At 38.6% G+C, this 18,237-nt stretch overlaps 2 protein-coding genes across 7 annotated transcripts in view; one reads left to right on the top strand and one right to left on the bottom strand.

Annotated features, from left to right (window-relative positions):
* Positions 1-529: 529 nt before the first annotated feature.
* On the bottom strand, positions 530-16,987 carry PBLD (phenazine biosynthesis-like protein domain containing). The gene is made up of 9 exons (XM_010580014.1): positions 16,884-16,987; positions 14,473-14,572; positions 10,847-10,945; positions 10,191-10,300; positions 10,005-10,034; positions 9,386-9,474; positions 8,039-8,217; positions 6,261-6,323; positions 530-642 (listed from the first exon to the last, which is right to left on the bottom strand). The coding sequence occupies exons 1-9, from the start codon at positions 16,965-16,967 to the stop codon at positions 530-532; spliced, it is 867 nt and encodes a 288-aa protein (XP_010578316.1). The 5' UTR covers positions 16,968-16,987.
* A 781-nt stretch (positions 16,988-17,768) lies between these two features.
* HNRNPH3 (heterogeneous nuclear ribonucleoprotein H3 (2H9)) overlaps positions 17,769-18,237 on the top strand; it is a 7,826-nt gene continuing 7,357 nt past the window's right edge. For 3 of the 6 annotated variants that reach the window (XM_010579973.1, XM_010579969.1, XM_010579974.1), the window contains exon 1: positions 17,770-17,953. The gene's annotated coding sequence lies outside the window, so the exon portion shown is untranslated. Of the gene's footprint in view, positions 17,954-18,237 lie in introns of all 6 variants that reach the window. The other 3 variants (XM_010579970.1, XM_010579975.1, XM_010579971.1) reach the window with 2 other exon arrangements.

Below are 18,237 nucleotides of genomic sequence, written 5' to 3'. Positions count from 1 at the left end.
ACCATAAAGCACATTTCTAAACCATTTATATTTTGTTAATGTTTTAATTCAAGTAAATTAATGAATGTATAAGCATCACTTCAATATATGGCAGAGAAAACTTTTGTGGGTTTTGGTTTTTTTTTTTTTTTTTTAAAGGACTATAGCCGGGTTTCATGGAAAATGACTGAATATGGAAGTTTGATTATTTTATCAATGAGAAAAGTTTACAATTCAATCAAGGAAGCAGGAATGGCTTTTAACATGAAATTTGGAAATAAAGAAAAGAATAGTTTAAAAGCAGAAAAACGAGATAGCTGTCCTCAGACATTTTCTGAAGTCAGTGTACATACGAAGTGGCAAGATGAAAGTGAAGAAAACAATACCAGGGATCTTGAAGATTAAAAGTGAGCATTTTCAAGCAATTTTTAAAAATGGACAATAAGTAATCAAAGACTTCTGAGGACAGTGGTGATTCACTGCCTAGAGCTAAGAAATAATCAGCATAATATGAATAATTTGAAGGTGTGGGAGATTAGTGTCAATTTCTTCAGAAAATCAGGTTTCCTTTTAATACAATAGCAATTTGCCCTGCAATGTCAACTCTTCCGTCATTACGCAGTGAAATCTTCAACTCTCCTCCACGGCGGGAACATTGAAAAGCTAAATGGAAACAAGAATCCACAGTTAAACTAGTATCTATCACCAATTACTTACAAATCCACAAAAACTCAGGGAAATGAGGCCTCTGTTTCCAGAAAGCAAGCAGCACCAGGGCAAGCACTGTACCAGGGACACCCTGGATGAATTGTCTTTACAGATGAAGATTAGCTGAGGGTGTATCTCAGACTACAACTTGTCTATTGAGTCTGACAAAAATGCTAGTTAATACAAGTAGTGAAGGATAGTTTGCCATGATATACAAAGGAAACTTGGTTGGCTACATCTAAAGAAGTCTTGAATTCTCCCATTCAGGGGACAGACAATTTCTGTACGTAATAAGGAAGAACACCGAGTATTATGTGCATAAGAAAGAACCACCACTTTACAAGTACTGAACATCTGAAGTGGATACTAGGTTCAAAGAATGTGTTTAGCTAATGGCTAAAGAGAGCTCAAGCAGGCAGTGGAAAAGGTCTACAAAGAAACATAGATGCTACTTCAGCTGTCACAAACTGAGACCAAATTCTTACATAGACAGGAACAGATATTGATTTATATAATCTGAATATATAATTTAATACAGCTGGATAAAGTTTAAGTAGAAATAGCCTTCCATTTGTAAATAATTACAGAACTAAACTTTTACCTAAAGTCTTTAGTCATATGTAGGTTGGACAATAATGTTCACTTAGCATGTTGAGTCTGTAGACTTGTTTCAGTAGTCCGATTTTAGTTGCACAACTACTTAATCAGAAAATGGTCTGGTTCAGAAGGCATTTAGCAAAGGTTTAAGTTTCATACAGTAGTATTGTTTTTGTAAAAGGCTGTAACTGGATGAAGAGGCATTAATGTTCATGGTCTCCTTACTCAATGAACTTCCAACTACTACAGAAATTGTTCAAAGCCAAAGGGCGTGTTTTTCCTCACAAACCCACAATTTTGTAAATTGGGTAGATATTGTATTCAGATCCCAACAGAGCATAGGATCTCTAACAGATGGCATATATACTGTACGCCTTAAAAAAATTTCTCAGCCACAGCTGACAAGAAAGTTCTTTTTTATAACAGGATATTAGATTCTCAGACGAAGCAAACACTCCGAAACAGTGGAAACAGGAGCTATAAAGAGAATGATATTGATACTTTCTGTTCTTTTCCATTTATAGAACCACTGGTTATTGTTTTTAACTTGTCAGAACAACATCCATGTATGGAGTAATGCCTTCAATTGAATATTTTGGACTCTTAAAGATCCAGACCATGCCAAATTTGATCAATTATTATTGCCAAGTGTGGATACGCAGCTAAACTCTCCCACACCCTTGTGACAGCAGATTTAAATAAAAGAGATTATTTTTTTCAAATCTTCAGAGGTTGGTTTGGTTTGGTTTTTTTTCTTTCTTTAAATGTGGAACCAGTGCTGTCTGTTTCATGGCAGGATTACTGAGACTGTTTTGATACTGGTCCATTTTATTTTATTTTATTTTTAAAGAAACCTTCAAAGTAGAAGGAAAAAAAAAACACAAAAGAAAATTTTATGCAAGCTTATATGAAAATAATACTTGATCTTTTCTTTCTCTCACACAGAAGCACTGGTATCTCACACTATGTCTGAAAGTAAACAGACCTGCATGGAACATTTCAGTAAGTAGAGGATTTCATTTAATAGCAGTGTCTCCAGAGACATTCAAGCACCTCTGATGTGCACTCACGTTTTGGATCACAACATTGTTGCACATCCATTCCATGTCTGTATTTACCAGGAATATCTCATACTACATATACATTTTACACATATTTTGTATAAAACCAAGTATGTACATTCTGATCTGTAGAAATAATGTAACAGCTGAATTCACAGTGCCCTCAATTCCTCTGTGATTAACCTAAGACAGAGGGAAGTTTAAGAGTAGGTACAAGGACTGTGAGATTGAACATGCTGATATCATAGAATCATAGAATCATGCACCCCTGAATTCACAAGGCAACCAGTGGCCTTGTACTAATATTATCCTGTTGTTTTAAGGAGCTTCTTACCACCCTAGATGTACCTAAATGACCGTTGCTTACAGAATTTGAGGAGTAATGGATTTTCTTCATGACATCATCATAATGACATCAACTCAGGAACAAGTGCCACTCCTGTAAAAATACCTATTTTTAGAAATCACTATTATTTTTGCCAAATTCCTAGACCCTACAAACAGACTGATGAAAGAAGCACTTGTTCCTTAACTTAAGTGAAGTTAAGATCTCCAAGACTTTTTTATTCTGAGAAAGAAGGTAGATAAATCTGATGATTGATGCAGGGAAACACCTCTCATTTGGCAACAATGTTACACTTGTGCATAAATCTGTTGTGGTCACTCTGTATGTTGAGATTACCTGGGAAAGATGAAAGCTGCGATTACAACTCTGCAAAACTCTTCACTTCATGAGAACTCAAATTAGCAAAAACTTAAATACAGGTAGATTTATTCCACCTGAATGAAGCAAGGACACTGAAAAGTTAGAAGATGAGACAGACTTTGTATTGAAAGAAATCTTGGCAAAATTTGTAAAAGTATAATCCTACAGTTATCAAAGTAATGTCTGGGTTTTGGTTGGGTTTGGTGGGGTTTTTTTATACCAAAACCCTCAATACTATACACCTGTTCTGTACTGGGAAGGAATCAGAGAAATTAAAGGCAGTAACAAGAACCAGAATTTCCCCACAAGTTAATACAGTTGTCCAAAGTAAAGAGGTACAGAAAGACTCCTCTAGCTTCACCTGAGATTAAAAATTGTCCTGGACAAAGCCCTTTTCTTTACAATAATTTGGAAAGTCCTCTATAATCTGTTTCAATATATCAAATTCCTTAAGCATGTTTATAAGTGTTACCTTAGAAATGTGAAAACCATGTGAAGGGCCGGATACAGAGACAGTTGCTAAATATTGCATTTATTTGCAATTATGCAAGTCTGTACAGCTGATATGAGAGACTGTAATTTTTAAAATATTGCAGAGACTCTTGACATGAAAAATAAGGCAAGGACAGATACCAAACTCTGATTTAACACTCAGCTTAAATTCAAGGATATGTATATAGTTTCAAGAAAGATCATAAAGTATTTCACCAGACTGGAAAATTCTCTTTGTAGTTGATGGGACTGGTCATTGTTTGACAATTTGGTTTAATAAAAGTAGGAAGAGAATCCAAACACAGGAAATTATGTCTGATACTTCAGCAGAGATGCAGCTGACCTCCACCTAGAGGTCACAATACCCAGAGAGATCTGACAGTAGATTTAATGTTCCTCATTTTTATATTATTTCATATCTGATATATTTTGGAACTAACAGATCTTTCATTTTATGCAAGAAAATCTTCATTTATATTTGCAATAAAAGGTATCAGACATTACAGAAGCTACTGCAAAGGTTTCTATAAAGTCAAAAGATGCTCTTATTTATTAATCTTTGGTGAAATGTAATCTTCTTGATTGCCAGCCATCTTTTCCAAATAATCTCACTAGTAATAGAACTCACCCCAGTACTACCTGATTCCCCTCGGTCACGTGCATGTAAGGAAAACTTACTTCTCATAAACACATGTAAAGACCACGTTGATCAGATGTCAAATTAACTTGTTCTATTTAGATATGTTTTATATGATTTCTACCACAAAAAAAGTTTGAGGACATACATGCATGAAATAGCAAAAAAACCCTCAAAAACCTATCTTCTGAGAAGATAGGATTTTTTTTGTGCTAAACACATTAGAGAAGCTGGTTACAGTATCGATTGCCTTCGCTGCCTGAGATTGTTTCTCTAAAAGAAGAAATGGCACAGTACATACAAAATACATGAAAATGCAAAACGGGTAGAAAGTATCATCTAAAAATACAGACAGAATTTCTGTTTGTTTGTTTACTTAAAGAAGCAGCATTTATAGATGGCACCGAAGAGTTTCAAATTCCACATTAACATCTGAAAATGTCAAAATCTTCTGAGAAACAGCCAGTCCATAAGGGATGCATTACCAAAGACAGTTTCTCCTCTTCAGAAAGTATGTTAGGATTTTTCCCCCCAACATTATGGAAACTATCACAGATTTGTGCGATGTTAACGCAAATATGAGATCTTCAGAACAGACAGTTAAACCTTCCCTTCAGTCCATGATGGAGAAGGTCTCAGTCATTGTGGATTACCATACTGAGCTATGGAGCACAAACAGATCCTTTAAAGAGCTTATCATTCTCAAGAAAATCAATTTTGGGATTCATTTGACCAAATACAGGACAGCTTATATTCAAGGTAGCTGTTTGTTTGGAAAAGTGTTTTATGGACAAGGGTCCAATCTCTGCTCTAAGCTAAATGTTACCAAAGACTTAATTGTTGTCAGGTGCACAAAAGAATTGTAATCCCCTGCCCTCCACTTAGAGAGCCAGCTAGGGACTAGGGTATTTTGTATTGCTTCTGTTGTTCTTCCATCCTCTGGCAAAGCACCAGAAACACGAGAAGCAAACAGACACTCAATGCCTCTTTATCTAGTGTTGCCACATATTAACAGTTTCTCTCAGTTTTTTCCACCAAGTTCTTCAGTTTCTTGCTTAACAACAAATATGTGAGCTAATAAGCATATCTCATTAATTGAAAGAATACAAATCAATCTGTTCTTCAACTTCAGAGGTCCAGCCATCTCAAAGTCCTTTAAGGCTTAACATTTAAAAAGTAAGACTGCAACTGCAAATAAAATCACAAACAAATAAAATTTGCCAATGTCCATGTATCTCGTCCTTATTCTTATGTATTTAAGATCAGCCACATTGTTTCTGTTCTTCTAATGTAAGTGACTATTCTTTTTTATATCCTTCCCTGATACCATGTAAAAGATCATCACCCTAAGGAAAACTGATCTTCATACCTAAACACAGACATGTATCAGAAACCAGAAAAAACTACCATAAAGCACATTCTGTACGTAGCATCTGAATGTTAAAAATACATCATCTCTTCTTATCTAGCTATAACAACACTAGCTATTCTAAATCCTACATTTACTAAAGAAGTCACTGCAGGGATTAATCTGGAATAATTCTCAAGAAAATTTCAAAATCAGGCAGAAAACATATAATTTTTGCAGTCTCACCTTAACATACATGAAGGAAAAGGAAAACACTGTCCAAATTGTACTGAAAACTACACATAGTGAATGAAAATACCGATACCTTTTCCCAATACCCAAAATGCAAGCCATAAAGACCAAAAGTAAAGCAAATTCAATCAAAACACAAAACCAACATCATCTGAAGTTCACCAAGCTTCAGTTATGATGAAAGGTCATGAGAACTAAAATCCAAAAGTTGAAATAAAAAACTAACTGCAGAGAGTTACAATCCAGAAACTGACACCTCAAACTCCCTGCAGGCATGATGTGTCATGTTGGTGGGTAGGAAAGAAAGCAATTTCTTAAAGATTACCTCACACGTGAAATATTACATAATATTCTACTCATATTGAGAAAACAGATAGGGAGTTGTTGCTACAGTTTGGATTGTAGTAATAACTTTTTCTTTTTTAGTGAGTAGGTTTTATATAAATGGGCAGCTTTGCAAAAAAAACCAGTTTCTCTTACCAAGCATTTCTTTCTTCCCCAGCTGCTCTGACCAGTAGCTGCTTAAAACAGCATGGGCAGATCCTTAAGAGAAATTGGAAAACAAAGAACAGAATTAAATCGGAACCACTACGTTATAGGGCAAGCAAGCCATAAACAAACTAAGTGCCACATGTGTTTAGTGCAAAAGCACCTAAGAGTTTTCACAGCAGACAGAACTTGAGGCTTTATCATTTCATTTATTTATGATAAAGCAGTATTACTTTCTCATCCTCTGGCTTCAATGGAAATTTTGCCTAGGCGAGGGCTTCATGATCAGCCACAATTGGTATGAATAACAAATAGTACCGATTAAAATACTTGAGCCAAAGTACTAATTTTTTTTACCAAAAGTGAAGTTTCCTAATAATAGAATCTCAAACTATTAAATTCAAAATATTATTCGTCTAAACATGATGTTATTCAATGAAACATGAACAGCTACCCATCAATAATCTGAATAGGCTTTTGGATGTTTTTTAGGAATAGGAACAGGTGGATAGAAGTCACTGTGTAAAACAAAAGTATTTCCTCTGCTAACACTTTTCACAACAAAACCTCAGGTTTTTTTCAGCCTTGAGTGCCAGTAAGTATCAGGATGTAACTCAAGGAGATCTTTAAGGTCTCACCACAGCTTCTGAAAACTAAAAGACCAATTTCTTGTTTCCTGATCGGCAGATGGCTTAAAAACTTAGGATGACTTCTCAGATCCATAGCTAGACATGCTGCTTCAGTCTACATTAGCAGCTAGGGGCAAAGATACTCTGCTGGAAACCCTACTGTGAAGTAACTGTAATTGTCAGGGCTCAAGGACACCAAGACATGTAGCATTATTAAGAAATCATTACAGAAGAAATATAATCAAAGCCATAACACTGTTAAAAGTATACTTCAGCTACACAATAAAAAGATTTGTTTCTATAAAGGAAAGGACACTTAAAGATGGAAGACAAGCAACAGTGAGTATCAATACTAGTCTTCCCAGAAATCCTAAGGAATGAGCTCTGGAATTAGATATGTCTACCAGACTCTCTCCCTGGCTTTATCAGGAAAGCAGGACTGAAAGCTTAAGAAGTAACTGAAATACATGGCTTGTATTTCCTTGTAAACCTTTCTTTCTGGTAGGAGTGCTGAATAACTAGCACTATTCCAACAAAGAAAGTTTTCTCTTTTTTTAGCAAAACATTTAATTTTTGACCAATTTCTCAGCTGACTAACAATTAACCTGTGATTAACCAGTACCTAAGCAAAGAACATCATTCTGCAGCAATCATCATCACACCTAGTGAGTTGAACATCAACGGAATAGGCAGAGAACTACCCTTCCTGCCCCTAAATATACAACTACCTGAGTTCATATTATTCATAGGCATGAGAATATCCACAATAAGCGTCATGAAACTAGAGGAGATCTCAGCTGAAGCATAAAAAAAATACAGAACACCAACAGAAGGGGACGTGAACTTCTACTGCAATACTCATTCAATACCAAACTAGTCTCTCACTTTTCTCTAATTGGAATACTTCAGGGAAAAGATCTGAAAAAGACAGAGGAATATCTGGCCTGATGACAAGAAGCTGATCTTTTTCTGAATGAGCTGGCATCAGTCACAAAAGTTTTCAGTTTAATGAGAACACTCCTGCTGTCCATATAAAACAGTAATTTGTAAGAAAGACTCTAAAGTACAAAACCAGATTAATGAAGTTTAACAAGAACCTTTTAACTGACCCAAAACAAGAGTCATTTATCACACACATACCTGTAACAGGGTCTTCCAGAATTCCATACCAAGGTGCAAAATATCTGGAGTAAAAATCATGGCCTTTATGTTTTCCACTGGAATTTCCCTTAAGAGTGAGTATGAGTCCTTTCACCTTTCCCGTCTTTTCAGCTGACAAAAAGCGTTGTGCGCTCACTTGCAGTTCTTCCAACACAGACCTTGAATATAATTATAGAATTTTAATAGCCCATATTCTTCATTTTACATGAATTTAAGTACTGAAAAGAAACATAAAACTACAAAATCATCTTCTCTACAATCCCAAAACAGCCATGGTAAAATGTCAGAGGAGACAAAATTCCTAGCATTGTCTTTCCAATGTCATTTGACAGAAGGCTACCTTGAATATAATACACTCTGAGTGAGCAGAGAAAAAAGTTAAAGCCATGCATTTCCTATTTATTTCTGAAAACTGAGCATCCTGGAATATTAGCTACAAAAGAACACACTTTTGTTTCAACATTTTAATCACTGAAAGAATTATTTCATCAGTACAGAAGGCAAAGAGTAAGCACTCCACCTTCTTTCAGAGCAAGCAAATAACTAACACCATTCAGATCTTCATGGGATTCTAAAGCACCCTACAACAGTCTCAAGTCTGTGAAGTTGCAGCTACCACCCCACAAAATAAAGTCTGAAACAGTAAAAACAGTAAGTACCCAGCTGAGGATATTCCTATCTCCCCACTAGCCCCATCTTTAAACACTGGACAGGCCAAACTTCAAGTGAAAATAACAGTAATTTGGCCTCATTAAAGAAGTTGTGTTTTGGCAACATATATCCAAATCATACTTGACTTAGCAATGAAATTCAGCTCTCTGAGATTAACAAATGCTTTGGAATAATGTGAATTGGAATTTCCTCCATAAAGCTACTTATGATGCTGTTAAGCATGTGTAAGCAGATTAGTCAAATGGGAATCAGAATCCATGGCATTCTGTCAATGTGCCCTGTCTCACTAAGCGGACCTCTGCAGCTATGCAACTATTACTCCATCATTTGAGAAGCAAGACTCCTAATTTCCTGCTAGGTTACTGGACTTTTTTTTTTTTATTCAGATGGATGGGGAAAATACACCATCATTAAAACTGTTTCCTACGCCTCCTTCTCTTGGAGACAGATTTCAGATTGATCTTATTCAGCTTTGCAGGTTCAATAAGTTCACATTAGAAGATCAAGTAACTATTTAACACAGGAGTTTAAATTAGAGTTTTTAATCTTCACCTGTTTTAGAACTAGATAAAAGAGCCTAGTATGAAAAGAATAGAGGTTAAACAAGCAGACTCAATTTCTACACACTTGATTAAAAAAAAAAGTATAAGACACCTTTCATAAGCATCACTGAGGCGGACTAGGAGTTTCTTTGTGTCAGGAGAATAACGGAGATCTTGAACAATCATGTCACCAATGGCTGCCTGGTGGAAAAGTTAAAGGAGACATAGAAAAACATCATCATCCAAATATGAAATATTATTTCCTTAACATTTTTGTAGAACAAGTTCTGTGCTAGAACAGGGCTTACACAAGGTCTTTCATGCAGCCCTCAAGTACATGCAAGCAAGGAAAAGTAAGTGCACTAAGTGCACAAACGTATATGGGCAGGTGCTAAGAGCTCTGTATATGTCGACTTGGAAAGATATTCGGGGACCTAGAAGAGCGCAAGGACACTGGATTGCCCTCACATGCATACAATAGGCTGACAATGGCACTGAAACAAATACTGACACTCCAGCCAATGGTAATGAGAGACAAAAGTTCAACTGCAGCATTCTGGAGAATTCCATTTCCTGAGCTGCATGATTCAGACCTTTAAAGTTCAGTGTTTCAAGTTCAGGAGTACATTAAGCAATGCCATGTTGCCACTTTTCAGCCATTTTAATATATAAAACTAAGTGTGGCTATTATAAATGCGCTTCTAAGACCATAGATAAGGTTCTTTTTTTACCTTTATTAACTCTTCTACTTCCTGAAGTACCTGAAGAAAAAAAAACAAACACCACCACTGTTAAAAAAGGAACATACATATGTATATATCAATTCAACTATATACGGAGAGATAAACTTATATACACATACAAACAAAACCATATACTTTTCTTGAAAGCCTTTAATGAACAAAATTTTGACTGACCTGTGGGTAGGTTAAGTAAAGTGGTAGGTCCAGGACAATATGATCTTCCACTTGTCTGGCTTTTAATTCCCCACTCAGCGTCACAAATGTGAGAACTGAATTTGTGTTTTCTAGAGAGAGAACATTGCAACATTATCAAACATAAGAATTTGAATCTAAATTATTATAGTTCTTACAGTAGCTCAGTATATTCAGAAAAAGTTAGTTTGTAGCTAAAATAAAATAAGTACAGTAAACCTGTATTCTGAGACAGAATTCCCAACCAACGCAATAAATGATCTGCTGAGGCTAATAAACACAGCAATTGCCAGTGAATCTTTCCTGCACATTCCAAGAATGAATGGGAGTTTCCTTTTAACAGAAAGGCCTATATTCCCTATTCATCAAATTCTGCTGTATCTCTCCCAGATTACATTTGCGTATTTAGCACTTTTCTTAAACAAAATTAATAGTAGGGCATCAGAATCCAAGTGTAGGAATCAGACTACAACCTTATAATTACAGAGCAGTTGTAAAAGACATTACCTGAGGTATCTCTATATGTGTTCTTGAAATGTTCTGAATATTTAAATTGCCTTTGTTGTAGAAAACAGAGTTGTTCTTAATTAATGTAAATTTTCTAAAAAGTTATAGTAATAAATAGCTTGTAAGCATACTTTTTATGTGAAACAACACAGCAGCTGCTGCAAGTGTGGCGTGACCACAGAGAGGAACTTCATTGGCTGGGGTGAACCATCGGAGTCCAAAGCAGGAACCTTGAAAATAAAGTTTATTTAGCATTATTAAGTGGAAGAAGTCTATTTCTTCACTTTATCTCAAAACTTTATACAGAGTGATGACATTTCAGTTAATCAAAATGCATGTTATAATCAGTCTTGGTCTTGAACGCACTTTCAGGAACTTGTTTTGTAATGATTTTTAGAATAGCTACTGCTTGAGTCAGGTCAACAACAGGAGTCTACTACTAACAGAGGATAGCTACTTTGTTCCAAGGGCAAAGGACCTGCAGAGTAGAAATGCCTGCTTGCCTGGGAACTATGCCTTTGAACCAGAAGCATCCTTGATAAGCTCAGCTGGCATCTTTGAAGTGCTGCTGGGTAGCTAGAAACCAGAGACATGCCAAGATACCATCAGTAAGCACAAAAGCAATAAACTGTAACAGCAACTTATCACCTGAAAAGGTGAAAAATAGTCTGGAAAAAGGGGAAAACATCCCAAGAAAGTAAGAATTGGTAACTGCCACTGGCTGTTCTAACTGAAGAAACAGGAAAGCAGTCTGCAAAAATAAAAATTGGTCTGAGAGAGTAAACATCATCATCTATTGGCCATTCCAGCTGAAAAATATATATTAACAGCATCTGTTGGCTTCTTAAAGTGGCAGTGTCCTACGTTCTCTTATATCTCTATGATATAAAAATTATATAATTTTTACCCAAAATGGAGCTTCTCTCTCCGAGAACTTTCTGTGGTGCATATATTTTTCTCTTTCCTAAACAGGTCTCTGCAAACTTTCTATGAGATCACGGACCCTTGCTGGGGACACATGGCTGACTCCAAACTCCATGACATGGACCGTCTTTGAAGTGAGACTTATTTTACCAGTCCCCCTCTGCGCCCACTTCTGAGCTCAGTTTGGTTTGTCCTCCCACTTCTGGGATGGCTGGGTCCCCTTCTGGGATCTGTTTGTCCTCCTCTCTGGAATCTTATTTAATGTGCTTGGTACCATATATCTACATTCATAAGTATATCTACTGTTATATTATTGATAAGTTTGATTATTGACTAGTGATAAGTTTGTAGTAACCTATAATATTATATATATTTATTGCTGCTATTATTGATTCCTGCTATACTATTGATCGCTGATAATAATTTGTAATAGCTTGAAAGAGATATACATATATTCACTTTATTAATCATAGGTATACTTGCTAGTAGTGATTTTTGTGGTATTTGTGGTAATCTGTAATAAAATGGAGAATTTAGAAGATAAAGCCTCCATGTATTATGGAATCCGATGAAGTCATGAAGCACAGATCCCTAGACACCTGCAGGCTGGGTTACCCTTTAGGGGTTAAAGATAGTTTTGTTTGTGTAATGGAATCTGTATCAGAGCTAGGTCAGTTACAAATTATTTTGCTTAAACCATCAGTCAAGTCTGGTAAAAGCCTCTCACTAAGCCTTCATTTCACTAGAAATTGTATTTCTACTTGTTGTTTAAAAAAATCGGAACCCAAGTGCACTATACGTGGTTTCCTGTAGCTTTTGCAGAGCTCTTGCACCATGGCATTTAAGATAATGCTTATGAAAATACATTTCAAGTGAATCATTACCATACAAACACAACTAAAAGGTGCAAAAGAAACAAACAGTATTTAAAAAGAAAACCAAGCAAGTCTTGTCATTGCCCCTGTGAAAAATTAGTGTGTTAAAGTCAGTCCCCTATCTAATGAAAACAAATAGAATCCCAGCAAAACCTAGTGGAAGAAACTAATGGACATGGCAGAGAAGTGCTCTGAGACAGGGCAGACGCAGAACCCAGCTGTGAGCCTGCCCTGTGGTGTTAATGTGCTCCCCCAAGTGGAAATTGTGGCTGAAAGCAGGAGGAAATGGAGTCAGGCAGGACTGACTGGAGACAGACAAGCTCTGCAACCCAGAACACCTGCCTGGATGCTTCAGGCATACAGCTGTACTCAGACTGAGAAGGCATTTTTTTGTACTCTCATAAAGTAATGTATCCCTAAAATAATGTAGATTTTTTTTTAATTAAAATTAAATTAAATGCACTGATCACAAACTCATACTCCTGCAAAAACATACTCTTTGTCCAGGAGCCCTTACTACAACAATTAATGCTCCAGAGGCAGATGATAGTCTCATAAATGACCTTCCAATGCTCCTGGTCTCCTCCCCCTCCCACCACCCATCAATACACACATGCTCAGGTGTAGCTCAGTGACTACATTTGCTTGAAACAGATGCACGCCTCTTCAGCAGCTGTGTGGGTCTGATGTTACAAACTCTACTCCCATTAATATCAAAAGCACTTTAATGAGAAAGAAGCTGGCATTTTATATGCTGTTGGATATGGACGACTTGAAAATAAATAAGTGTATTAAGCATATTGGCAAGGTGTTAACACGAAAAATGAAAAGTATTATCACTTCTTGATTCAAGTAATTAGACTGTCCCTAAAACAAATTCCAATTTATTAACAATAGGAGTAAGCGATGATAGTGACTACTTTAAGAAAATCCTCTTTAATTACAGAGACTGTACAAAACCCCACTCCTTGAACAAACAATCAAATGATAAAGAACAGTTTCTTTACATACTGTTCTAGGGTCTCTTTCAGACAGCCCATAACCTCAAAGCTGTTTATCTCTCTTTTCCACTATGTTGTATCAGAGTGAGGGCGTGCCAACACGGTACCTTAACCTGGAATCTAACTCCAGGCTAGTGGGGTTCCAGCGCCTTGGCTCACGCCACCACACAACTGCAAAGCGAGCAGATTCAGCAAACTGATTCAGCTGAAAACTAATCCACAAAGCGATTTTGACCAGACTCTGTATTTGTCTGATATTTTCTATCTTGTCTAGTGTCTCTCCATTTCCTCCCCCATCATATATACATGCCCTACCAAAGAACACCAGTGAAGTCCCTCCACTCAAACCAATCAAGCAAGCAGCCTAATGTGTTTGGTTTGGGCAACTTCAGATTTCCCAGTTTTCTTGGAAAACTGTATTTTCCAGTATTGGCTCCACAGACAGCTTGAGATTTTGTGACAATCTCAAATAATAGCTTACAGTTACCCCAGTGATGATTTCCTGAACAGCCAAGCCAGCTTCCACTCACTTTGCAGTCTTGCACGTATGAATGGAGACAGAACATGCTTATGCCTCCTGCTCGTATAATAAGAAATTATCTCAGGAGGTTATTAGTAGTAATGGAAGTATTAAGTGAAGGATCTTTGCATAGCATTTTTAGACTTTCTATATACAACTTGCTTATTTAGTAAAAGGCACTCAACCAAATGGTCTAATTTATGAATAATAAAGTTTTATATATTGTAAAATGAATTTGATATGCAGCACAAACACTTTAAAGAATCCATGTGCAAAAGGCTTATTATTATTATTATCATTATCTTAAGTAAGATACATCACAAGTCCAAGATTTTGCTTTGGCTGTCTTACAAATTAGCACCATTCCTTATAAATGCACCCACAGTGTCTTCCTGTTCCCTTGTAAGAGGTTTTGGTGGGTAAAGAGAACCACTCACTTTTGGTAAAGTCATCTCCAGGACTCAGTTTTCTGATGAAAGCAGTTTCTGAAAGGTTCATTTCTGTTGCGATTTTTTGGTGCAAAGCTTCATCCAAGTCCTAATGATGAAACAACAAATCCAATTAAAAGCAGGCCAAAAAATGCAGAATCAAACTTTCTGTTAAATAAATGCAGTCATTTCATTTTCTATTACAATAAAACATAGATTCATTTTTAGTTCAAAATACTTTCTGAGAGTAAAAAAACTTTAAGCATAAAATGGGGTAACTAGTTCAACCACTGTGATACATAGGCATTTCTAATTTCTGCCCTGTTAGTTCACAAATTCTTGGAAAACATGGAAAATAAAATCACCAAAAAACCTAAACTCAGTCTTTCCATGAACACAAATCTTTCTTTAAAGTCATGATTAAACTCACACTGAGAAGTCATTATTAACATCACCTAAAAATAACTACAACTCTCTTTTTATAACTCCGAAAAATCCATGCCAGCAAGAGATATGTAGTAATGGCTAGGGCAATGGCCAAGATGGCTGAGCAGTGCTTATGGCTGTACCCTTGATACTACTCTTTGAACAATGGGAACAATATGCTAAGTCAGTAGAAGCTGAGAGGAGATAAACTGAAAAACCAAAAACGCTGGAGCTCACTACATTCTGCTTTAACTGCCTGCAGATTTAAACCAGTGAACATTGATCCCAGGATACATGAGCTGGAGCGATTGTGTAGAATTTTACTTCACCTGTCTTCCATTGCTCTTTCCCCACAATTATGCTGACTGGCCAGTTCTGAGAATCTCGTCTTTAAAATATTGAAACACAAATGAAACAAAGTACTGAGTAGACCTGGTCGGGTTCAAGGTCCGACAGACAAAAATTTGCCCTGCTAACTTTACTTACTTCCCTTAATGACTTTAATCCTTTTCAGCCAATGATCCCATTCTACAGATACAGGACAATTACTGATGGGTAGACCTGTATTTGCAGAGTGAATTCTATACAATGAAACAACATTCTAATTTTTTACAGTAACAAGCATCTCTCTTCAGAAAAATAGTTCTGACTGTCGATTAGATACTAAAAAGATACTAAACCAGAACAAAGACCAACCAAAATGTTATTAAAAATAATATAACTTTATTGAAATACTGCCATCCTGTGGCACTTCTGAAACACAGAAGGGGCTTATTTTGCCATTCTTGCATTAGTCCCAATTGTTTTTGTACAGCATCTGCTCAAACTCTGAAGGGAACAGAGAACAGAGATATTGCTCTAGCTGCACCATACTTTCCTGGAGATTAGAATAAAATTATGAAGTAGAATCTCTGCTTTAACTGAATCTCAGCTTTAACTTCAACACTAAAGCCTCTAGCCCGAGGTACTGTAGAAAAAACTTTAAAACCTCAGCACTCCAAAGGCGACGTGCAAATAAGGTGCCCTCACAATATATTAATACAAAAATGCAATTAGAAGCTCATAGTTTTAAAGTAAGTTCATTCTGAGAGGGAGTATTTAGATTTTAGGGGGGCAAAAACACCTCTGAAGTGAGATGTTCTCAGTCATAACTTTAACTGATCTCGTAAGCAGGCTATATCGTATGAGATCTAGATAGGCTCAGGAACATCTAGAAAGGATTCATATTGTCAGTACAAGGCACTGCCATTGACTGCTCTACCTATATTTTCATACTTAAAATTTTCATCAAGTGTTACTATACAAATAATTTAAGGCCTATAAATTTCTAATCCAGTTTAATCATTTTTTTCAACAGTGTACCAATCAGTACCAACTGTTCAGAACACCTTGATGAGGAGGATGACTACTATCAATTGCACTAAAACTACTGTGCAACTTTGAAGTAATAAAAACTAGTTGTTTAAACTTGGGTAAAGCTGAACCTGACACACTGACGGTGAAAGACTCAGATCCAGGTCTATACTCCCCCTCTCTCCTTCCATAGCAGGAGAAAAAAAAAAAAAAAGGGAAAAAACCCCACATTGAACCCCAAAACTACATTTTAACATTTATTCAAAAACTATCAAATACCGATTCTATGTTACTGCATTTCCTTTCAGAGATTTCATTCTGAATCTATTGGCTTAAGTAAGCCATTTCTTTTTGAACCAACTCAGGCAGAAAAAAACCAGTATATTCCTTAAAAAAAACAAGCAACTTTAAAAACCCACAACAAATACAAAGCATGTCTTGTATGAAATCGTTCTGATGCAAAAAAAAGGAGTACCCCTGTACTAATTTCTCTGTATTCTGGAGCAACAGCAAACAACGCTTGCACGCAGAATTCCTGAGTAAAGGAAGCAAAGTCTAATGTAGAGTTGAGTGCTCCGGTCAAGTACGGAACGGTAAATGCCAGTGCAGTCCCTCATAAAAGTTATTTTTGTAAAACTTACATTTTCAAGCAGACAAACTGCCGCAGGATTTCCAGAAAATGGCTGGTTTGTAAATGCATCAACCGTAAAAACAGGAATTTGCATTGCCGTTTGCGCCTATTTAGTCTTAAGCTCTTTTCTGCACGGTGCTCTCTAACGTGTTTTATCCCCAAACGATAGCAGGACTCTAAGTTAATGTTTCCTTAGCGGCAGGAGGAGCCAGCGGCCCCCCATCGCCTCACTCCCGAGCACGTACATTTGACTCAAGCCTCCTTCCACACCCCCGGCGCTCAGCAGCCGATCGCTCTCAATCCTTTAAAAAAAAATATTTTAACCTCCCCTCCTGCATCGCTTGCTACCAGCTCCAGAACGCCCTTCCACCACAGCCCCCGGCCCAGCCTGTCCCTCGCTGAGGCATTTACGGAGGCAGGAGCTGTGCGACGCTCCCCCTGGGTCCGTCCTGCCGCGGGTTTACCACAGCCGCAAGGCCGAGGAGACGCGGGAAGCCACTGCGTGCACCCATACCGGACAACCTTCCCCATCCTCCCACCCAAGCCTACGCCCAGGGAGCCGGACACCCGGAGCCGGACACCCTGAGCGACACACAGTCGAGGGCACGACCGGCCGCCGCCGCCGCCGCCGCCTCTGTGAGGAGACGCCGCTCTGAGGGAGCGATCCCCGCGCATGCGCCGAAGCTCTCGGCGCAGCCCGCCCAGCTCCGAGCCCGCTTGGCGCCAAGCGAACGCGGGCACCGCGTGACCGCAGACCCAAAGCGCATGCGCCCCGACACCCCCCACCCCCTCGGTCACAGCCAGAGTTGTGAAAAGAATAGGCGGGAACTCCCCCCCGTCGCGCCGCGCCGCGCATGCGCCGTCCTCTCTTCTCACCGGAGGCGCGCATGTGCCGGTACCGCCCAGCCGGGGCTGAGGAGCGCGGCGTGGCTATCGCGATACTTGCGCAGCCGGGACGCCATCCTGCCCATCTTCGTTGCGTAGGTTTCGAGCCCGCCGGCCGGTTAGAAGTGAGGAGGAGCTTCCTTCCCGGCAGAAGCTCCTGCCGGGGCACGTCGAGGGGTGTCCGAGGGTCTCCCGGTGAGTGGAGGGGAGGGGAGAGGAGGCGGGGGAGAGAGAGCGGGCTGAGCGAGCCCCAGCTGGGCCCGCCCGGGGCGCCCGCGGGCAGGCTGGCGGTAGCAGCGGAGGCTCGGAGAGGCCCCGAGGCGGGCGGGCCTCTGCGGCCGTCGGCGCGGTGTCGGGGCCGGTGCGCGCCTGCGGGGAGCCGCGGGCAGCGGCGCTCCCTGAGGAGGGCGTGGGGGAGGGGGCGGCGCGGCGCTCCTCGGCGGAGCCTCGTTCCCGAGCGCGGCCGCCATTTTGAGTGG

This window comes from Haliaeetus leucocephalus, unplaced genomic scaffold, assembly GCF_000737465.1.
Source record: "Haliaeetus leucocephalus isolate CR32 unplaced genomic scaffold, Haliaeetus_leucocephalus-4.0 Scaffold687, whole genome shotgun sequence".
Lineage (NCBI taxonomy): Eukaryota > Metazoa > Chordata > Aves > Accipitriformes > Accipitridae > Haliaeetus > Haliaeetus leucocephalus.
The sequence above is the reverse complement of the archived record's forward strand: the minus strand, read 5'-3'. Positions and strand labels throughout refer to the sequence as shown.